General features: G+C 49.8%; 1 protein-coding gene across 1 annotated transcript; it reads left to right on the plus strand.

The window, feature by feature from the left end:
• Window positions 1-5,308: 5,308 nt before the first annotated feature.
• Window positions 5,309-23,639, plus strand: LOC128828452 (adhesion G protein-coupled receptor E3-like). The gene is made up of 14 exons (XM_054013151.1): window positions 5,309-6,491; window positions 7,475-7,551; window positions 8,147-8,236; window positions 8,768-8,951; window positions 9,843-9,962; window positions 11,536-11,735; window positions 12,985-13,155; window positions 13,866-14,060; window positions 14,769-15,004; window positions 15,717-15,783; window positions 17,214-17,305; window positions 19,916-20,084; window positions 20,195-20,299; window positions 23,604-23,639. Exons 1-14 carry the CDS (start codon window positions 5,309-5,311, stop codon window positions 23,637-23,639), a joined length of 2,925 nt encoding a protein of 974 aa, XP_053869126.1.

A 23,639-nucleotide genomic window follows, 5' to 3' on the forward strand; every position in this document is an offset into this window, starting at 1 on the left:
GGCAACCGCCCCAGGCCCTGCACTTTGGGGACCCTGAGCTTCAGGGGGACACAGGGTCCAGGGCAGTGTGTGACCCGCCCCAGCCCACCCCTGCTCCACCCCTTCCCCCAAGCCCCCACCCCTGCTCCACCCCTTCCCCCAAGCCCCCACCCCACCTCTTTCCAGCTTCCACCTCTTCCCCTGTGCGATGCCGAGAGCTGGCAGGGCAGGACGGAGCAGGGCGGGCTGAGGACGGGTTGCTTGCTAGCTGCTGCCAGCGCCAGCCCCCCCACTAACCTCCCAGGGCACACTGAACCCTGCGTCCCCCTGAAGCACGGAGCACCCCAAAGCACGGTAAGCCCAAACATTGGTGGAGCTGGGCCCACGTTCCTAAATATTGGTGGAGCACGGGCACCACGGGCCCATATAACTCGCCGCCTATGGAAAGGTGACAAGTGGCTGGGTTTAGAGCTGAGCTTTCAGAGACACACCTGGAACTAAAGGAACAAAGACGGCGAGAGAGAGAGAAGATGGTTTGTTCCTACAGCAGCCTGGCCCATGGGAGCCTTGGCATTGGTCAGCATGGACCACGTCTTAACCTGTGCCTCTCTATACTAAAGTAAGAACTGTCCGATTCTGTAGGCCAAGTGGCTAATACATTCTTACCTTGTTTTGAAAAGGCTGCCTGGCATCACTGCAAATACTCACTGAGAGCATTGTTCCCTGAAGGAGTAAAAATAAACCTCCCACTGGGGTCTGGCTTTGCTGGACTTACTACAGGGAGCCATGGAAAATGACAGGGGTTGCTGGCACCCAAAGGTCTGCGCCTGTGGAACTGTGTATGTCCTTAGGGCCCAGCACACTGCAGGGATCTCTCCAAAGGGACTGGTTACAGGCTGCAGCATAGACCAGAAGCTATGAATCCATGACACCCTGCCCCAGGGCATTGAGCAGCCACTCAGACTCCAGCCTCCCAGCTGCCCCCTACAGAGTATCACAGGATGAGACTAGAATGGAAAAATCTAGTGCCTAGCTTCCATTCTCCCCACATCAATGAGGTCTAATGCCCTGATCCTAATTCTGATTTTCTAAGTCCCAGGATAAATCCAGGGTAACTCCAATAAAAGTAAACCAATGGAGTCATTCCAAATTTACACCAGTGTAACTGAGATTAGGGTCAGACTCATACAAAGGTGCTTAGACTCCTTTATTTAGTAATGTCTCCCTCTGTTGTTTATTGCCATATCTTAGATTTTAAACAAGTTTTGTTCATCTTCTCTCAAGTGTTTTTCCTCCTTGGACTATTCTGGTTTCTACCAGCAGCAAGCGCACAGAGGACAAACAGAATTGGTAAGTTCTCCGGTTAGTGAAACATAATGCCTTGTGTAATGTTTCTGTGCCCATAATAAATGAGTCCCACATAGAGTGTCTGCAATGAAGCTGGTATTGGCTTGGCAGCTCTCAGCAGCATTATCTGGACTCTAATGTGGGGATTCACTGCATCTGGGTCATGAGGAGTAGCAGAATGCCCAACGGGGTGGATACACCTCAGGTTCTAAACGGGCCCTGAAGGGAAAACCCAGAATTTTGAGAAGCGGAAAGATTGGGCGTCAGGGATAATTCCTCCTTCTCTGTGTTCGTTTATTCATTCACTCCCTCTTTGTCCCTCTGTCACTCCTTAAGTAGGGTTACCATACGTCCTCTTTTTCCCGGACATGTCCGGCTTTTCGGCAGTCAAACCCCCATGTCCAAAAAGCCGAACATGTCCGGGAAAATGGCGGCTCTGCTCCTCCCCAACTCTTCGGCTCTGTTTAAGAGCCGGGCTGCCCGAGCGCTACCGGCTTCGGGCAGCCCCCGTGCCTCCGGACCCTGTGCCGCCGGAGCCCGGGAGGGGAAGTGCCCGGCTGGGGGCGCAGGGTCCGGAGGCATAGGGGCTGCCCAAAGCCTGAGCGCTACAGGCTTCACGGTTTGTTGGGCAGCCTCCAGACCCTGCGCCCCCGGCTGGGCTCTTCCCCTCCCGGGCTCCAGCTGTGCTGGGGAAGCGCCGGCCGGGGGCGCAGGGTCTGGGGGCTGCCTGGCAAACCCTGAAGCCGGTAGCACTGGGGCAGCCCTTTCCCCCTGGCTGGGAGTGGAAGGGAGGAGGGGGCGGAGTTAGGGTGGGGATGGGGCGGAGTTGGGGCGGGGCTAGGGGTGGGGAAATGGGTGGGGCCAGGGCCCATGGAGGGTCCTCTTTTTTTATTTATGAGATATGGTAACCCTACCTTAGGGTATTCCAGTTTTAGTCGGCTCACACTCTGTCCCATAGTGGACAAGAACCTCTTTCTGTTGCCATGTCCCACTGAGAGATCTTTTAATAGTGTCACAGGGCCATACTGAAAAGCCAGAAGTGGGCCCAGAAAGCGGTAGCTGGAGACTTCCTATACTGGAGTGCAGTACCTGGAGGTCTGTCAGAGAGGAGCAAGCGAGAATGAAGTAGCAGTAACTCCGGGTCTGTCCTTTTGGCAGCTTCCCCTTAAGAAGCTGTTAGTATTACAGAATTGGAAATTAACAATGAGATCATGATCAATTTCATGTAGAAATTAGAAGCACTGGGAAATCCTATAAATGGAGCTAAATCCTGAGAAGCATTGAGGACCGGCAGCCGGGGCTGCCCCTAGACCAAATGGTGCACCCCTCCCCCCTCCATTTGTTAAACTTTTCAATACCGTATTTTGGTTTTTTTTTTGCATTTGTAGCTCATTTCATGACTTTGATGCATGATTTGTATGCATGATTTATCCCTGTCTCCTAAGACTAGCTGGTGATACTAGGGTTGCCAGGCATCAGGTTTTTGACCGGAACGCCCAGTCGAAAAGGGACCCTGGCAGCTTCACATAGCCATTAAAAGTCTGGTCAGCGGCGCAGTGGGGCTAAGGCAGGCTCCCTGCCTGCCCTGGCTCTTCCCAGCTCCCTGGAAGCAGCCGGCCCATAGGTGCAGCGGCAATCAGCGAAGCTCCGAGTCCTGCTGCCACTGCCAGTGCCAGCTCCACAGCTCCCATTGGCCTGGAACTGTGGCCCATGGGAGTTTTTTGGGGGCGGCGGTTGCGGGCATGGGCAGCGTACACCCTGCAGGGTCACCTGATTGTGCCTCCGCCTAGGGGCCGAGAATGCCGGCCACTTCTGGGAGCATCACGGAGCCAGGGCAGGCAGCGAGCCTGTCTTAGCCCCACTGTGCCACTCACTGGGAACAGCCTGAGGTAAATGCTGCCTGGTGAGAGCCCCCACCCTGAACCCCCTTCCCCAGTCTGGATCCCCTTCCTGCACCCTGAACCTCTCATTTCTGGCCCTATCCTGGAGCCACCCCCCAGCTGGAGCCTTCACCTCCTCCCACACCCAGCCCCCTGCCCCAGCCCAGTGAAAGTGAGTGAGGGTGGGGGAGAGAGTGAGCAACGGAGGGAGGGGGCTGGAATGAGTGGTGCTGGGGCCTTGGGGAATGGGTGAGGTCTTGGGAAAGGGGCAGGGCCAGGGTGTTCGTTTTTGTGCAGTTAGAAAGTTGTCAACCGTAGATGATTCCTTGCTCCGTGTATACTTGCGAGGGCGTGGCTGACAACATTCTTAGAGGCTGGAGGAAAATGTAGTTTTCAGAAAATCTGTAAGGTTCCATGAGATCCTATAAAGGTCCAGAACATTCTAGGAGGCTAGTGAAAAATGAATCCACATACGGAATACTTGAAACATTGTACTTCAAACGTTCGGGTTTCCATTTTGTCACTAACAATAAAAACAGCACCTCAAGCTCGGCGCCCCTGAAGCCTGGCACCCCAGGTGGTTGCCTGGGTCATCTGCCCCTAAATCCAGCCCTGCTGCCAGCTCCCATTGAGCCTAAGAATGATGGGCCTGATTCTCTTCTCACATACATCAGTGTAAATCAGGAGAAATGCACTGAAATCAATGGCCGTCATATGGTGTAAGGGACAGGAGAAGGAGGCCCAGCATTTCACACTATCTCCCCTCACTGATCGTATTAAAGGGCTTGAAGCTAGACAGCCAGATTCTCAGCTCATGGAAATTTAAGAAGCTATTTTACTTTTGGCCTTAATTTTCTTTCCACTCAGGGCAGAGAGAGCGAGCTCTGGGAGTGAGGATAAAATGTTTGTTGGGAGATGCGATGTTTCTGGATCTCTCTATAAAGAGCCAAGTGGGATGTCAGCTGGGGGTAATGGGCAGAATCCTCATCTGTTGTAAATCAGCAAAGGTCTGTTGTAGGCAGTGGTGCTACACTGATTTACACTAGCTGAGGATCTGGCCCTATATAACTAAAAGGGAAATGAAGGAAACTTATTAAATAAAAGTTTTATTTAACTTTTTAAATTGTAATTTTATTGATCTGTTTCTTATGTGTGTTTAATAAAAGGCGCGCGCTCTCTGTGTGTGTGTGTGTGTGTGTGTGTGTGTGTGTATTTAATGGTGGTGGTTGCAACAGGAGAAGGTGCCAGTGATAACTTAACACAAGACCCCAAACCACACTTATGTGTTTAATGTTGTAACAGTACAAAAGGGTTTTATTATCACCTCAGCCCAATAGGCCCAAGGCACCTGCCCTTATCAACACAACAGACTAAAGTTCTATTCCCAGTGCTGGGAAGGGTTGTAGGTTTTAACAGTTAGAGCACAAGAGACTGAGAGTCAGGAAACCTGGGTTCTATTCTTAGTTCTTCTGCTGATTTGTGGGGTTACTTTGAGCAAGCTCCTAACCCTCTCTGTGCCTTAGTTTCCCCATCAGTGCAATGGGGACAGTAATATTGACCCATTTCCTGGTGGGACTGAGAATTATTTAATGTCTGTCTGTAAAGTGTTTTGAGCTTAGACAGCTAGGGAAGGGCAAACAATTATTCTTAGAGCTGAGTCCAAATCATTAAGTGAGCATCTGGATCTGAAGTTTTTCTGTGTTTCCATAAGTGTTTGGATCCAGGATTCTGGTTCTCAACTATTATAGAGATCAGGGACAATCATGGAGTTCTGATCCAGATTGGAACATTCCCTGAAGTCGTGTTTGGTTCCAAGGTCTTTGTTGGGTTCTAAGCTGTCTAAGTTGTGCTTGTTCATTATTTAAAATAATGTTTACTATTAATAAAAAAATTATTTTAATTTAGATTAAAAATATAATGGGGAAAATTTTCTAGCTGCATTAAGATTTTCAAGCTCCTTTTCTTTTTTTACTGGGCCTGAACAAAGTTGATCCAGTCCCTTTTACTCTATCCACCTCTCCACCTGCAATGTTTTATTGCTATTTTTCCTTGCAGGCACATGTCAGACTGAGACTCTGGGAAGAGAATTCATCACCTCCTACATGGCGGACTTTGGGAACTCTAGTCAATTTGAAGTGCAAATTACTGGCTACTTTGCCTTCACTTCCGTGTCTGTTTCCATCTTCAATTACACGGGTGATGGGGGAAGGTTTGAGGAGAAGATTATGGTAAATCAGGGAGAGATGGTGTGGGTCAGCCTACCAGAGTCAGTGGGAATTAAGGGCACTACCAAGTTCTCCAATGTGGTCCTAGTCAAGGCTGACAAAGATATCTCAGTAGTGTCCGTCAGCAACAAACATGTGAGCCCTGAGACCACTGTGCTGTATCCTGTCTCCAGCTTGGGAAATGAACACTACATAGTGACTCCCTCTACAGTATCCTTAGATAGTTACCCAGAGTTCTCTGTTGTGACGTACCAAGAGCCCAACTCCGTGGAGGTCCATGTGAAAGGCAAGTTACATTACCTAACACAGATCTACTCCACTGGCACCAAACTGGAAATTAAGCTCCGCGCTTTCCAAGGCATCCAGTTACAAGGCATAGCCGATCTGTCTGGCACCAGGATTGTCTCAGAAAAGCCAGTGGCTTTCTTGGTTGGCCAGGTGTGTTTTTTTGATAACACAAAATGCAATCATGTCTTTGAGCAGCTCCTGCCAGTTTGCAGCTGGGGTACAACATACATCATTCCTCCCTTACCCTGGCAGAAAGTAGATGAAATAGTCTACATCACTGCTTCCCGAAACACAACTATGTTGTATCGAGTAGGGGAACAGGCAGAGACTGTTACTCTAGCAGAAGGCAGTGTACTCCAGCGTCCGGTCAAGCCCTCGATCCCAGTCTACATCTCTGCTAATGTGGGCATCCAGGTGGTGTTCTACAGCGTGGGCGCAGCTCTCCCTAATTCCTCCCACGCCTTCCTGATGAATGTTCCAGATGTTGCCAGTTACTGCCGGATGTATTCTATAAATGCCCAGGAGGGCTTCGAGAACTTTGCCTTGATGGTGGCCAATACATCAGAGACTGGCGCCATCATCCTAGACAATCAGCCTCTAAGGGATGTGGTGTGGAACCGAGTCTCTGGCACTGAGTTCATTTGGGGCATGCATACGCTTGCACCTGCCATCAGATCCCATGCTGTGGAACATCCCAGCTCTCCATTTGCGCTCCTGAGTGTTGGCACTGCCGCCATGGACAGCTATGGGATTCCGGGTTCCTGCAGGAAGGGTGAGTAGCATGGGTTTTAAATCTATTTTGACCACAGTTTGTGTCCATGCTGCAAAGAAAACAGTGTCACAACCAGGGAGGCAACCATGGGCCTGGTGTAAAGTCTGTTGATTTTAATTTGGCTCCATTGAGTTACACCAGCTGAGAATTTGGCCCAACATGCCATCCTAGGCCACCACTAGCCACAGTTACTCAGGCTATGTCCATATTACAGCAGTGACAGCAGCACAGCTACGGCGTTACAGCTGTGCCTCTGTAGCACTGTAGTGTAGACACTTGATACAGAAGCGGAAGGAGTTTTTCTGTCACTGTAGTTAATCCACCCCACCAAGAAGTGGTTTCTGACCTTGTAACTGCATAACACACTACTGTTTGAGCTAAGGGATGAACTCCCATAGCTAGGAGCTGTAGCAGAACCAGACCCTTGGTGGACCAGCCCCTAGAGGACACATAACACACAGTGATCAATGAGATACACAAAGCTTAAGTGAGTATTAACCAGGTGATGTGTGGACACACACCAGGCTTTTAGGGCCGAATGTATTGCTGACTGATTACAGACTCAGTTGAAAGTTGTCAGATAGACAGGGCTTAAGGGATCAATGGAGTTAAAGGGGGAAAACCCTTGCTGTGTTTAGGTAGATCATCAACTTTGTATTCTGGTAGGAAGAAAGGATGGCCCTTGTGGCTAAAATGCTAGGCTAGGACTCAAGTGATCAAGCATCCATTCCCAGCTCTGTCCTAGAGTCCCTGTGTGTGTGGCCTTAGGTGTGTCACTTATGCCAAGGTTTTCAAAATTGCCTTGTGATTTTGATTGTCTAACCTGAGACCTTAAAGGGGCCTGATTTTCAGAGGGTGAATGCTCAGCACTTTTGAAAGTCAGGGCCCTTTTAAGATGTCTCAGATCACGAGACACTTTTGAAAACCTTAGCCCTGCAGATATTGACCTCATGTTATTGTCCTGCCTCTCTTTCTGTTGCTAGATATACCCTTTAAATCCCTGACTGAGACTCCACAAATAAAAGAGCAGATGGAGATGTGCAAAGATGTCTTTCTGCAGGTACGTCGAAGGAGTTTATTTGGGCTTTGAGAGTTTTCACAAATTGTACACAGAAAACTTTGAGCCTGAAGATTCTCAGCTTATCCAGGGTTTACCACTGACTTCAGTGGGAGCAGAATCAGTCCAACACAAAGTGCTTCTGAAAATTTGACCGTATCATGCTTAGGTGTGTGACACCCCCACATACTATACATCAGAGTTCTGCAGTTAAGGCACCAGCCAGAGATTCAGGAAGTCAGAGTTCAGTTCCCATCTCTGCCCCAGACTCACTGTGTGACTTTGGGCAATTTGCTCAGTCTCTCTGTGCATCGGTTCCCCACTTGTAGAAGGAGGATAATAATCCTTACAAACCCCTGTTAGGAAGGGAAGGAGAAATTCATTAATATGAATGAAAGCTTCAAAACTATGTGAAATATCAGCGTGTCTGTGGGCTTCACCACACTTAGCCTTAACGTGTCGTAATCTGTAGCATTCCAGTGGGACACCCAGCCAGCCATAGGTCAAAGCAACATCGCTCTGCAGAACCATTAACCTTAATTTTGGATGGCGTTTCCATGTTTTCAGAAATAACCCATTTCCTCTGATTGTTCTGCAGGGCAGCACCAGTGAATTTTGCTCCTTCATGAAATCAACCTTAATGAATTTGGAGACCATGTATGCCCAGGACAGAACAGTTTCGCTGCAGGTCAGAGGTTCTGCCCCTATATATGGGCACTCTATGGCCAAATGCCCTGAGCACTGGAATAGTAGTCTCACTTTGGGAGAAATTGTAGCTGCTCTTCAGAAAAGGGGAGTGTGTGCCCATGCTCTCTAGCTTAAGTGGCAGGGGATCTGGGTTCTGTCCCCACTGGTCCTAGGAAGATCCAAATTGCTTCTGGGGGCAACACAGAGAGAACCTAGATGTCTGCCGATTTGTTGCAATGTTCTCTGGCCCGTACACTGAAGGGACCAGGAATGAGGAGGGAATGACACAGGGCGTTAGCCCTACCCTGGCTTCAGCCTACTGTGGAGTCCTGAGCAAGCATCAGTAGCCTCACTCGCTCTGTAAAGGGCTCCCTCTTTGAGAATGCTGCAGTCCCTCTGAGTGGGGAAGGTCACTATGAACCCATATGTCCCTAAGAGGGGTCATTGTTCCCCTGGGAGTCTGAAGAATGTATCAATCATGAACCACTGAAATCCTCCCTCCTTCTCAGGGTGTTTCCTTTCCCAATCCCAGGAAGTTGCTGGCCCCTTTGGTTCTTTCCTGAATGACTCCACTCTCAGTGCTGGTGGGAATGGGAGCAAGAGGGAGGTGGCCTCTGCCGTGACGTTCCTCCTGCAGAGTGTGGAATTGGCTGCACTGACGGCTGCTTTGAGGTCCCCAGAGATGAAGACCCAGAACGTGACAACAGAGTCTATGGGTGAGGTGGATGGGAGGCTCCCACATCACCTGGTGGTGGCTGTGAGTTAGGGGGTTATACTAATTTTTTTTCAAGTATGCTCCTCCACTCCTGCCTCGCTGCCCCTCTCTCAGGGTTTATAACCCAGCCATGGGCGGCAGGTGAACGAGACATTGAGAGAGGCTAGCCCGCGGTCCCTCCCTCTCTGCCCAAGACCCGTCCCTCCCATTTCACCCCCTCTCTTCCTCTGCAGCCCAGAGCAACCCTCCTCCCCCCGGGCTGCCCCAGCCCCAAAGCGCCCCCAACTGCAGCACCGGGCGGAAGGGCAGGCAGCGTGATGTGGCATGGCCCCCGCCCCAGTGTCCCAAGCCCTGGGCCTTGTGAGCACTGGTCCCAGCCTGCCTGCCTCAGCCACGGAAGAGCGGGTAGGGAACTGCAAGCAGGCAGGAGAGGGCCTGGGGACGGAGCATGGGCGGGCCCACTCCAGGGTGTTTGGGGAGGCACAGCCTTCCCCGGCCTATGCTACCCGCCACCCATAAACCCAGCCCTGGGGCTTTGCAGCAATGGCAGCTGCCTGAGAGGGTTTTAAAAGCAATGCCAATCTCCTGTCGCCACAGGCAGCTGCCATTGCGTCCTCCTTTCACTTCCTCCCCCAGCAAAACCCCTTCTTCCTGCTTCCCATGCTAAAGCGCGGAGGTGAGGCAGCAGGGAGAAGTTGCCTTCTGCCTCTTGGCACAGTGGCATCTTCATAGGGACCCAGGGATGATAGATCATAGGTCAGCCAGAGGGGCTCAGGGAAACACAGAAATGGAGGTGAGGAGAAAGGGGGAGGGGGTGGTGGGATTCAGAGAGAATGGAGCTCCAAACCTGCCTTGCCCTTGCAGCAAAAGGCTTTGCCATTTCCCTCCCCAGCTATCGAGACACTCCTCGTTGTCCCAGCTGCAGGTCCCTGTGATGAGGTCTTCAGGCTGACAGGTCCGGAGGAGACAATGGACATTCACTGCAATACGGTCACCAGAGCAGCGACAGAAGGTACATCTTGGTGCTTCCCAGGCACTCACCCCTTTAACTAAATACCAAACCCCAGCCTTAGTTCTCCCCTTCCTCTCACCCCAGGCTGGCTTGCTTGCCTCTGTTATCCTGACACTAGTGTGGACCTTGTTGGCAGAGCCAGTGTTTCTCAGGCCATTGAGCTCTGCAGAGCCCTTTATTCCGAGTTGTCCCGCAGCATGAAAACCGAGCAATGGGAGGGACAGGGAGGAGAGAGAAGCTTTGATAGGCATATGAATTGGTCCAGAGAATGGAAAGATCAGAGATCCGTTGGCCCAACACATGATGTCCTGATGATGAGCCCAGCTAGACCCCAGGTTGACGTGTGTGACTTCCTGGAATGGAACCAGGATACTATTTACCAATTTTACTTCAATTTTCAGGCCAGTATGACCTAACTGGGACTGGTTCTTAATTCTTTATCACCAGGGAAAGCTCCTCACTAACCAGCCCTTCTGCCTCTCCTAACCAAGAAAAACTATGGCTTCACCTTCATCTAGGGCTGTTTACCTAGCTGGATAACGTGCAGTGTGGGGATATGACTTTTTTTAAAGAGCACTAACATACTGTGCATTTAATTGGTCTGTAGAGACCCTACTAGTGTGCACGAAAGGTTCCCTAGTGTGCTTTAATGTACGTTAGTGCACTTTAGGACTCTCACTCCCATAGTGCATGCCAATGTTTCGAACACAGAAGTACTTCTGTGGAAGAAGAGGGAGGAGGCAACATATTCTAGTGGTTAAAGCTCAAACTGCTAGCCAGGACTCCTGGAGGGAGGGATAGCTCAGTTGTTTAAGCATTGGTCTGCTAAACCCAGGGTTGTAAGCAGGGCCGGCTCTAGGATTTTTGCCGCCCAAAGCAAAAACAATTTTGGCCGCCCCCCTCCCTTATTTAATTACCCCACCCCCAGCCCCGTCTCAACTCCGCCCCTTCCCCAAATCCCCAGCCCTGCCTCCTCCCCCCAGGCTCTCAAGCCTAGGAGGGAGTGAGGGAGGGGGAGAAGCGGCGCCGCGGCCGTTCGGAGTCTCCCCTCCCTCCCAGGTTTGAGAGCCTGGGAGGGAGGGGGAGACCCCGAGCCGCCGCGGCGCGCGAACCAGCTGATTCGCGCACCGCTGCTTCCCCTCCCTCCCAGGCTTGAGAGCCTGGGAGGGAGGACGAGTAGCAGCGTGCAAATCAGCTGTTTCGCGCGCCGTGGCAGCAGCAGCGGAGGTGAGCTAGGGCGGCCGGGGCACATTTTTAGGGGCGGCATTCTGGCGCCGGCCATGCTGCCCCTAAAAATGTGCCGCCCCAAGCACCAGCTTGTTTTGCTGGTGCCTAGAGCCGGCCCTGGTTGTAAGTTCAATCATTGAGGGGGGCCATTTAAGGAACTGGGGTAAAAAAAAAAGTCAGGGGATTTGTCCTGCTTTGAGCAGTGGTTTGGCCTAGATGACCTCCTGAGGTCCCTGATATTCTATGGTTCTGTTCCCAGACTTGCTGTGACCTTTGGCACCTGGCTTGCTCTTTCTTTGTCTCAGTGTCCCTGGCTCTATGATGAAGCATCATTTCATGTTTTCAGATTCTGTGGCTGTTGCTTTTATTTCTTACTCCACCCTGGACTCCATCATTGACAAGAGATTTCTCAACGAGGGAGATCTAATGGTTGATGAGAAATTGAGGAGTTTTCACCTGAATTCCAGGGTGGTGAGTGGGGCTGTCGGAGATGGGAGGCCCATGAATCTCTCCAAACCTGTGAACTTCACTCTGCGCCATAGACAGGTGAGTGTAGATCTTTTTACTTTGCTCTGTGCCCAGGGCTCCAGGTGGTCACTTAAAAGGTATGTCTCCTGCAGGGCATCTGAGTTGTGTTGTCTTTCTGGACTGAGAAACAGTTATCTGAGAAAGAGAGGGCGCTTCTTCAATCCTGACACGGGGGCTATTCTGGGGAGGATGTTACATAGGGTTCACATCAGGCCTGATTGGATTATGATTCATCATGTAAAATGCTCAGGAGTAACAACTGTCTGGCTCACCCCTTAGAGCAGGAATAATTGGAAGGCATCTCCCTATAGCAGTGGTCCCCAAACTTTTGAGGGTCGCACCCCCCAACCCGTTCACGACCCTCACCCTGAGCCAGGGCCGGGAGCTGCAGCTCGGGGGAGGTGGGGAAGGACACGGACAGGGGTAAGGGGGCTCAGGCTGGGGATTCAGGTGGGGGGTGGGTCTGGGGCCAGGAGCAGGACCAGAGCCATGGCTGGGGGCTGAGGCTGGGGGTGGGAGTGGCGCAGCAACCAGGCTGTGGTGGGGCCAGCAGCCGAGCCCATGGCTAGGTGCAGCTCTGTTCCCAGCCCCGCCCCTGCCCCCATCCTGGGCTGGGAATGGAGCTGCAAGGGGCTGGGGCTGGGAATGGAGCCATGCTGAATCTGGGGACGCTGCCAGACATGGGGCTGGAAGTTGGGGATGTGACTACTGGTGGGACCAGAGCAGAGCTCAGGGTGGGGAGGGGCTGGGAGGTGCTCCCTCTCTGACCCGAGGCCTGTCATGTCCATCTGAAGGTTCCTCTGTGTCCCTCTAGGGGCAACACCCCACAGTTTGGGGACGTCTGCCCTATAGATAACAGAGTTCAGGAAAACAGCATGAGATGGTGCCTTCTTTGATAAAGTAATGAACTTGTTAGGGCGCATGTGGATATTTGTGGGCAGGTGTGTGAATGCCTTTAATGGCTCAAATCGGAACTGCAAAATTGTGTGTCATAGACACACAGTGCTCAGAGTTAAGGGAATTACCACTTTAGCTCTGGGATTGGGGGGCTTGTTTTTGCTATTGGAACTGGAGGATCTCACTTGTATTTCCACTGCCAATGAGATGTCCCAAATGGCTGTTAGGTTCAGCACAATGAGAGCCATGAAGCTGTTGGTGAATTCAGGTTTCTTATTGTCTATTAGAGATGTGTGACAAAAGAAACAGTGTTCTCCCCATGATCCAGTGAGAAGGAGGAGGAAGAGGATGATGGTGTTTTTGTTTCCAGGCAAAGAAAGAGGAGGAAGAGGCTCACTGCGTTCACTGGAAATTCATCGCTGGGAAAGGCACCTGGGCTGAGGATGGCTGCACTGTTCTCCACACGAACAGCACTCACACCATCTGCAGCTGTGACCATCTCTCCAGCTTCGCACTCCTTATGGGTCACACCAGAGTGGAGGTATCTCACTGTCAGACTCAGATCAAAGGGCTGGACTCAGAGCTTCTGATCTGGGCAAAATCAGTGGGAATTTTGCCCGGTTGAACGCTGCATAGTAACCTCCCCTCCCACTTCCCCTCCCTCCCAGCGCCTCCTCAATGCCTCTGAACAGCTGTTCCCCAGCGTGCAGAAGACACTGGGAGGGAGGTGGAGGACTTGGTCAGCGGGGCTCATGGACCCCAATTTTAGAAATGCCGGTATAGCTGACCCTTGATGGGCCATCAAACAGACTGGATAGTGCTGATGCCAATCTGTCTGGGGGGTCACCCAGAAACACAGCAGAGATATATCACACATTTATAACTCACGATGCAAAGAGGATACATACATATAAACAAGATTCTCATACTTAGTAAATCATCACTTTTCTACTGATATCTTACATGGCATACCTTGTAAGATTCATTGCAATTTTGTAATATTGGTATCCATAATATAAATGTATCAGAGAGGTAGCCGTGTCAGTCTGGATCTGTAAAAAGCAACAGAGTGTCCTGTGGCACCTTTAAGACTAACAGATGTATTGGGTATTCACCCACGAAAACTTATGCTCCAATACATCTGTTAGTATTAAAGGTGCCACAGGACTCTGTTGCATAATATAAATGCTCACCCATATTCCATATAGGGTCATAGGGCTCACTGGTGATTCTCCCTCTGCTGTGTTACAGGAGAGTTACCCACTGACCATCATCACCTACATGGGACTGACCCTCTCCCTGCTGTGTCTCCTCCTCGCCATCCTCACCTTCCTCCTGTGCCGCTCCATCCGCAACATCAGCACTTCCATCCACCTGCAGCTCTGCCTCTGCCTCTTCCTGGCCAACCTGCTCTTCCTCACCGCGGTGACCCGCACCAGCATTCAGGTCTTTTATCCACTTTTATTCTTGGTTTAAAATTGAGCTGTGTCCAGATCCTCTGTCAGCATTTCTAAAGCTCCCCTCACCCCAGCACCTTTTTATACCCTCAGCTGGATGGTAACATTTATTCCATGCTCTTTAGTCCCACAGAAATAATTATCTACTCCCCTCCAAAAGAAATCTCTATGGGTGAAAACCTTCCCTTTTCTTTGTTGGCTCCATCACTCAGACAAAGGAACCCCCATTTCCAGAGTCACAGTCCCCTGCCTGTCCTCTCTGCCCCCACACTGATGGGCAGATGCAAGACACCTATACCCTAAAGCAGATATAGAGAAGAGAACCTACACCCTCCACGTCTCTCCCTATTATGAGGACCAGGAACTTGTTTATATCCCTGCACCCTTTCCTAGGATTCCTCACAGTATCCAACAATTTCCATGATTCATTTGGGAACTACAACTCCCAGAAACCATCTTTTCTGAGTGGAGATCAGGACCGGGCTGGACTCTGAATGATTGAAAGGGCCAGCCAGTTTGCCCGTAGACAAGCCCCCCTTAGACTGAAGAACGTATTGTCTCTGGGAGAGCTCTGTAACTGGAGAGATGTGTTAATAAAAAACCCTATGTGATCCTCACAAAAGTCCCCCCACCTCCAAATTCAGTATTTCCCTTCCCAGAAGCAAAGTCCCAGAGCTCTGTCTTGTCCTGTCCTCAGGTGGTGTGTGCTGTCATTGCTGGATTCCTACACTACCTCTTCCTGGCCTGCTTCACCTGGATGTTCCTGGAGGGGCTGCACCTCTTCCTCACCGTCAGGAACCTGAAGGTCGTGAATTACACCAGCGCCAGCCGGTTCAAGAAGAGATTCATGTACCTGTTCGGCTACGGATCCCCAGCCCTGATAGTGGCTATTTCTGCAGCACTCAACTCAGATGGCTATGGGACTCCCCAATAGTAAGTGCCAAGTCCATCCCGAAGGGGAGTCAGGATGTGACTTCCATGCGGTTGCACTGGGCTACACCAAATCTGACTTTGGCTGAGGTCTTTCACTAGTAACTCCACCTGCAATGTGACTGCCAAAGCTGGGACCTTTCCCCCCTCACCAGTAAGACTGAGCCCCCAAGGAGTGTAGTTAAAGTGCACCCCAATAATACACCTCCCATGGCTCAGAGTCACTAGTGATAATGAGGATGGAGGCATAAGCCAGCTTGACTCTAGATCCCTGGCTTTTTTTTTTTTTTTTTTTGTGGTACTGAGTGGGCAGGAAAATGTCCTCAATGTCCTCAATGCTTTGTACAAAGTCCTGACAATCCCCCTCAAATCCACCAAACCCCTGTGTCCCCCACATCACCCAGGGGTCCTGAACTTCTCTACAATGGGATGCATCATCTCAGAGCACCTTGGGACATAGCTGTCCAGACTATTCCATGCCAGTCACTGTAGCATCTGAGCACTAGAGCACTTACACTAGTGTAAATATGGAGTAATTCCACTGATTTCAGGCCCTCTAAAATCAGAATGTGGTTTTGAGACACTCCAGAACTTTTGAGCAATTCCCTTTGAATCTATATTTACCCTGGAACAATCTGCTTCTCTACCCCAGCAGCCAAAATTACTAAGAATTCATGTTAATGTCACTGTACCTCTCCATCTCTCCTCCCTTTAGCTGCTGGCTCAACCTGGAGAGAGGCTTTATTTGGAGCTTCCTGGGACCAGTCTGTGCCATAATCCTGGTGGGTACCTCACAGAACCACAGGGCCCCATTCTCCTCTCACCTCTGCAACCCTGTGGACTCCAGTGGAGCCAAGAGAAGAATATCTCCCAGAGAATTTAAGATGAAAGAGTCCTATAAGATCCTATGTCATCCACCCCTCTTTGGCCAGTGCAGGATTTCCCCCTAACACAACAGCCTAGATTCTATGGAGGCAGTCAGGGTGAATGGGTCGGGCACTGGGTTGTGAGTCAGGAGACCTGACTCGGCCACTGGCCTGCTGTGTTAACTTGGGAAGTAGCTTCCCCTCGCTGTACCTCTGTTTCTCCTCCCACCCTTTGTCTGTCTTGCCCATAGGCACTGAAAAAAATTAGTGGATGCTCAGCACTCACTGGCAGCCAGCTCCCCCACTACCCGCCCCGTGCCTCCCGCCTGCCAGCAGCCTCACTGATCAACTCCTTCCCCTCCATCCCGCTGCCGCAATCAGTTGTTCTGTGGTGTGCAGGAGGAGCTGGGAGGAAGGGGGCAGAACTGTGTGGGAAGAGGCAGGGGCTTGGAGAAGGGTGGGGTGGGGGTGGTGGCGGGGCTGGGAACAAACGGGAGTGGGAAGAGGTGGGGTGGGGACTTGGGAGAAGGGGTCAGGTGGGAGTGGGGCCTGGGGCCGAGCAGGGAGTTGAGCACTCTGGGGCTCGGGGGAATCTGGTGCCTGTGGTCTTGCCTAGTTATTTTGCAAACAAATGCTCAGGACAGGAGCTGCCCCTTTCTAGGTGTGAGTACAGAACCCAGTGCAGTCTCAGCTGGAGCCTCTAGGTGCTATATTAACCATAATATGATTAATAATAATTATGATATGTCATTACTAATGCAATGCTGCCATGGAAGCAAGTGGGACCTCTGCCGGAATGAGGATAGTTTTGTCCCTTGCCTTGTCCAGCCTGGCTGGTAAATAATCTAAGTGATGGGGGAAGGGAAGGTGGCTGCAGTGTGGGGAGTTTGAGGATGGAAGGGTACATGTGTTGCAGGAAGGGTACATGTGTTACAAGAGATAAAGGTAGTAAATGTCCTTGCAGATTCCTCCCCATCTCAGGCAGCGGATTAAGAATTAATAGCAGTCTCAGAATTGAAGGGAATACTCTATAGACGGGATCTAGAAGCTTTGGGCCAAATCACATGGCACTAAATCTGGAATAACTGCAGACCCCATTGGAATCAGTGGAGTCACTCCAGATTCAGATAAGAGCAGAATGTGGCCCTCTGGCTGTATGATCACATGTGATGCATTGCAGCCCTGCCTATTCCAATAGTTCCCTGCACAGCCTGGGACCAAGGTCTGGCAGGGAATGGTGCATGACCCACCTTGACGAGCAGTCACTGCTCTGCAGCCGTCTCATCCCAGAGAGACTGGCCTTGGGTGGCATGTTTTACAAGGAATATTTCATGCTGTTTCCACAGATAAACTTAACATTTTTTCTTGTAACCCTCTGGATCCTGAGAGACAAACTCTCCTCCCTTAATGAAGATGTGTCCACTCTCAAAGACACCAGGTAGGACAGCACTAAATCTACTAGAAGGGTCCAGTGAGCCTCCTGTATGGGAATTCCTGTGGGATTCCCCACAGATTGCTGCCACCATACAGCTGAGCACATAGATGCATAGATTATAGGACTGGAAGGGACCTCGAGAGGTCATCGAGTCCAGTCCCCTGCCCGCATGGCAGGACCAAATACTGCCTAGACCATCCCTAATAGACATTTATCTAACCTACTCTTAAATATCTCCAGAGACGGAGATTCCACAACCTCCCTAGGCAATTTGTTCCAGTGTTTAACCACCCTGACAGTTAGGAACTTTTTCCTAATGTCCAATCTAGACCTCCCTTGCTGCAGTTTAAACCCATTGTTTCTGGTTCTATCCTTAGAGGCTAAGGTGAACAAGTTCTCTCCCTCCTCCTTATGACACCCTTTTATATACCTGAAAACTGCTATCATGTCCCCTCTCAGTCTTCTCTTTTCCAAACTAAACAAACCCAATTCTTTCAGCCTTCCTTCATAGGTCATGTTCTCAAGACCTTTAATCATTCTTGTTGCTCTTCTTTGGACCCTTTCCAGTTTCTCCACATCTTTTTTAAAATGCGGCGCCCAGAACTGGACACAATACTCCAGCTGAGGCCTAACCAGAGCAGAGTAGAGCGGAAGAATGACTTCTCGTGTCTTGCTCACAACACACCTGTTAATGCATCCCAGAATCATGTTTGCTTTTTTTGCAACAGCATCACACTGTTGACTCATATTTAGCTTGTGGTCCACTATAACCCCTAGATCCCTTTCTGCCGTACTCCTTCCTAGACAGTCTTTTCCCATTCTGTATGTGTGAAATTGATTTTTCCTTCCTAAGTGGAGCACTTTGCATTTGTCTTTGTTAAACTTCATCCTGTTTAACTCAGACCATTTCTCCAATTTGTCCAGATCATTTTGAATTATGACCCTGTCCTCCAAAGTAGTTGCAATCCCTCCCAGTTTGGTATCATCCGCAAACTTAATAAGCGTACTTTCTATGCCAATATCTAAGTCGTTGATGAAGATATTGAACAGAGCCGGTCCCAAAACAGACCCCTGCGGTACCCCACTCGTTACGCCTTTCCAGCAGGATTGGGAACCATTAATAACAACTCTCTGAGTACGATTATCCAGCCAGTTATGTACCCACCTTATAGTAGCCCCATCTAATTTGTATTTGCCTAGTTTATCGATAAGAATATCATGCGAGACCGTATCAAATGCCTTACTAAAGTCTAGGTATACCACATCCACCGCTTCACCCTTATCCACAAGGCTCGTTATCCTATCAAAGAAAGCTATCAGATTGGTTTGACATGATTTGTTCTTCACAAATCCATGCTGGCTATTCCCTATCACCTTACCACCTTCCAAGTGTTGGCAGATGATTTCCTTAATTACTTGCTCCATTATCTTCCCTGGCACAAAAGTTAAACTAACTGGTCTGTAGTTACCTGGGTTGTTTTTATTTCCCTTTTTATAGATGGGCACTATATTTGCCCTTTTCCAGTCTTCTGGAATCTCTCCCATCTCCCATGACTTTCCAAAGATAATAGCTAGAGGCTCAGATACCTCCTCTATTAGCTCCTTGAGTATTCTAGGATGCATTTCATCAGGCCCGGGTGACTTGTAGGCATCTAACTTTTCTAAGTGATGTTTAACTTGTTCTTTTTTTATTTTATCCGCTAAACCTACCCCCTTCCCATTAGCATTCACTATGTTAGGCATTGCTTCAGACTTCTCGGTGAAGACCAAAACAAAGAAGTCATTAAGCATCTCTGCCATTTCCAAGTTTCCTGTTACTGTTTCTCCCTCTTCACTAAGCAGTGGGCCTACCCTGTCTTTGGTCTTCCTCTTGCTTCTAATGTATTGATAAAAAGTCTTCTTGTTTCCTTTTATTCCCGTAGCTAGTTTGAGCTCATTTTGTGCCACTGTAGGGTTTCCAGGTTATCTTGGCGACTTTCTGCTCGATGAGAGAGTAACAGTCTCACTGCCCAAGGAGCTGATAAATTCACATCACGGGACCATCTGCCAAAATAAGGACAATTTGCATGAATAAGGGTATGCTGTTTTGGACCTTAAATTAGACACAGCACAGCCAGGGTGGCAATTGAAGGCTCAGGTTAGGAGAGAGGAGAGGAGAGGTCTATGGCAGTAAAGGATCCTCATGGGAGATACTTTTCTGCCATGTGCATCATGTTGGTCCCTGGATGGATATTGAGATGACAGTTGCAGTCTGTTCCAAAGCCCGCTAAAGTCAGTGGAAGTAATGGTACGGAAGAGACTGCTAGATCAGTGAGGCTCTTGCAGTAAGTCCTGCAGCACATTCAGAGTGTGGCATGCACGTAATGAGAGGTTGAACCATTTGCTTTGGAAGAGCCACCTGTGGGAGGGGAAGGTGTGTGTGGGGGGAAGATGGTTGGGCACAATATTGTAATTGAGATTTATAGGCGTAAGTTGCCATTGTGTTCGTCTTGACAGTAACCCTAAGACACACTAAAGCGGGTGCCAGCTGTTTTCCCCCACACTGCCGAGAGCCCCCTGACTCAGTCACCACAAGGTCGTTATAACAGGATCTCTCCGTCTGCCTTTATCCAGACTACTGACTTTTAAAGCTATCGCCCAGCTATTCATTCTGGGCTGCACTTGGAGTCTTGGTCTCTTACAAGTCGGCTCAGCAAAAATGGTCATGGCATATTTATTCACCATTGTCAACAGCCTGCAGGGAGTCTTCATCTTCCTGGTGCACTGTCTCCTCAATCGCCAGGTAATGCCCGTGGCGCGTCATCAGCCACCCAGTGACTTCACGGGCCTAGCAGTGGCCTGGTCTGAGGGTGTTAGTTACATGATGTAGTGACCATGTCCCTTATTCTCCAGGTGAGAGAGGAGTACAGGAGATGGATTAAAAGCACAAGAAAACCCAGCCCCCCAACTCAAAATTTTAGTCTATCCGTGTCCGCTGTCACTACCAGCACCAAGATGGTAAGAGATCCTCTATTCTGTTCCAATACCAGCATCCAAAAGTCGCATCCATCCGGGTCTGTTGTAGCTCCTGAGGTGCCTTGTCCCCTGAGTGTTTTTATCCATCTGAGAACGGCATTGGGAGTCTTAGTGAGATTCAGTTACATCCAAATCAAAGGGGAATCCCATGTCTCCTAGACCCCAGCACAGAACCCCTCCTTTCTTGTGCACCTCCACGTTCCCTTCCCTTTGCTTCTTTGCAAACTCCATTCATCACTCGCTGTGGAATGAGCTGGGAAGGCGTTGGCTTTGACACACATTCAGGTAACTATCCAAATGGGGAAGCTCACAAATCAAAACCTGGGTGGAAATCTTGTCAGTGCAGATGGGCCATCCCCAATGAAGAGTTAGAACTGGATGGAATTTCCTCTGGCTCCATTATCTCTACTGGAAAGGATCCAGAAGGTTTGTCTGGAGGGAAAAGTGAAGTCTTATATCTGGAAAAACCTCCCTGCTCCAGTCCCAGCACGACACACCACAACCGTTGTCTGGAAGTGGACATTTCTGGTTTATTTAGAGCAGCCTCTATTAACTGGGGCCGTGCTCCTCTTGACCTGCTGTTTACAAACAGGGAAGAATTGTTAGGGGAAGTAGAAGTGGGTGGCAACCTAGGCAGCAGTGACCATGGGATGGTTGAGTTCAGGATCCTCACAAAAGGAAGAAAGAGTAGCAAAATATAGACCCTGGACTTCAGAAAAGCAGACTTAGACTCCCCTAGAGAACTGATATGTAAAGAAGTCCAGGAGAGCTGGCTGTATTTTAAAGAAGTCTATTGAGGGCGCAGGAACAAACCATCCCAATGTGCAGAAAGAATAGCAAATATGGCAGGCGACCAGCTTGGCTTAACAGTGAAATCTTCAGTGAGCTTAAACTCCAAAAGGAAGCTTACAAGAAGTGGAAATTTGGACAGATGACTAGGGAGGAGTATAAAATATTGCTAGAGCATGTAGGGGTGTAATCATGAAGGGCAAGGCACAATTGGAGTTGCAGCTAGCAAGGGATGTGAAGGGTAACAAGAAGGGTTTCTACAGGTATGTTAGCAACAACAAGAAGGTCAGGGAAAGTGTGGGACCCTTACTGAATGGGGGAGGCAACATAGTTACAGAAGATGTGGAAAAAGCTGAAGTACTCCATGCTTTTTTTGCCTCCATCTTCACAGACAAGGTCAGCTCCCAGACTGCTGCACTGGGCAAGACAGTATGGGGAGGAGGTGAGCAGCCCTCAGTGGTGAAAGAACAGGTTAAGGACTGTTTAGAAAAGCTGGACATGCACAAGTCCATGGGTCCAGATCTAATGCATCCAAGGGTGCTGAGGGAGTTGGCTGATGCAATTGCAGAGCCATTAGCCATTATCTTTGAAAATTCGTAGTGATCGGGGGAGGTCCCAGACTATTGGAAAAAGGCAAATATAGTGCCCAGATTTTAAAAAGGGAAGAAAGAGAACCCAGGAAACTACAGACTGGTCAGCCTCACTTCAGTCCGCAGCAAAATCATGGAGCAAGTCCTCAAGGAATCCATTTTGAAGCACTTGGAGGAGAGGAAGGTGATCAGGAACAGTCAGCATGGATTCACCAAGGGCAAGTCATGCCTGACCAACCTGATTGCCTTCTATGATGAGATAACTGGCTCTGTGGATATGGGGAAAGTGGTGGATGTGATATATCTTGACTTTAGCAAAGCTTTTGATACGATCTCCCACAGTATTCTTGCCAGCAAGTTAAAGAAATATGGATTGGATGAATGAACCAGGGCCGGCTCCAGGCACCAGCTTCTCAAGCACGTGCTTGGGGCGGCCGCTCCGGAGAGGGGCGGCAGGTGCAGGTATTCGGCGGCAATTCGGCGGACGGTCCCTCACTCCGGCTCGGAGTGAAGGACTTCCCGCCGAATTGCCGCTGCAGATCGTGATTGCGGCTTTTTTTTTTTTTTTGTGGTTTTGGCTGCTTGGGGCGGCCAAAACCCTGGAGCCAGCCCTGATGAACTATAAGGTGGACTGAAAGCTGGCTAGATTGTCAGGCTCAACGGGTAGTGATCAATGGCTCCATGTCTAGTTGGCAGCTGGTATCAAGCAGAGTGTCCCAGGGGTCGGTCCTAGGGCCAGTTGTGTTAAACATCTTTATTAATGATCTGGATGATGGGATGAATTGCACCCTCAGCAAGTCCGGAAATGACACTAAGCTTGGGGGAGAGGTAGATACACTGGAGGGTAGGGATAGGGTCCAGAGTGACCTAGACAAATTGGAGGATTGGGCCAAAAGAAATCTGAGGTTCAACAAGGACAAGTGCAGAGTCCTGCACTTAGGACGGAAGAATCCTATGCACTGCTACAGGCTGGGGACCGACTGGCTAAGTAGTAGTTCTGCAGAAAAGGACCTCGGGATTAAAGTAGATGAGAAGCTGGATACAAGTCAGCAGTGTGCCCTTGTTGCCAAGAAGGCCAAAGGCATATTGGGCTGTATTAGTAGGAGCATTGCCAGCAGATCGAGGGAAGTAATTATTCCCTCTATTCGGCACTGGTGAGGCCATACCTGGAGTACTGTGTCCAGTTTTGGTCCCCCCACTACAGAAGGGATGTTGGCAAATTGGAGAGAGTCCAGCAGAGGGCAACAAAAATGATTAAGGGGCTGAGGCACATGACTTACGAGAAGAGGCTGAGGGAACTGTGGTTATTTAGTCTGCAGAAGAGAAGAGTGAGGGAGGATTTGATAGCAGCCTTCCGGTACCTGAAGGAGGGTTCCAAAGAGGATGAAGCTCGGCTGTTCTCAGTGGTACCAGATGACAGAACAAGGAGTAATGGTCTCAGGTTGCAGTGGAGGAGGTTTAGGTTGGATATTAGGAAACACTATTTCACTAGGAGGGTGGTGAAGCACTGGAATGCGTTACCTAGGGAGGTGGTAGAATCTCCATCCTTAGAGGTTTTTAAGGTCCGGCTTGACAAAGCCCTGGCTGTGATGATTTAGTTGGTGTTGGTCCTGCTTTGAGCAGGGGATTGGACTAGATGACCTCCTGAGGTCCCTTCCAACCCTAATGTTCTATGATTCTATAAACTGCTACTTTATGGCTTACCTGTGCATGGGTGGGGGAAGGGATTGGGCTTTGTCTAGTTTTTTAAAGTTATTTTCCTGCAAGTGATGTCACTTCAGTGGAGGCTGGCTGAATTTTGCAGACTCTGCACTATTCCTGAATAAGGACCCAGTCCTGATCCCATTGAAGTTGACTGGAGTTTTCCCATGAGATTGACACTCAATGTATATTTGTTTTGCTGGCAGGTGAGTTGGGGAGACCCCTCCACTTCATCTCTGTGA

Source organism: Malaclemys terrapin, chromosome 23 (genome assembly GCF_027887155.1).
Source record: "Malaclemys terrapin pileata isolate rMalTer1 chromosome 23, rMalTer1.hap1, whole genome shotgun sequence".
Taxonomy (NCBI): Eukaryota; Metazoa; Chordata; order Testudines; family Emydidae; genus Malaclemys; species Malaclemys terrapin.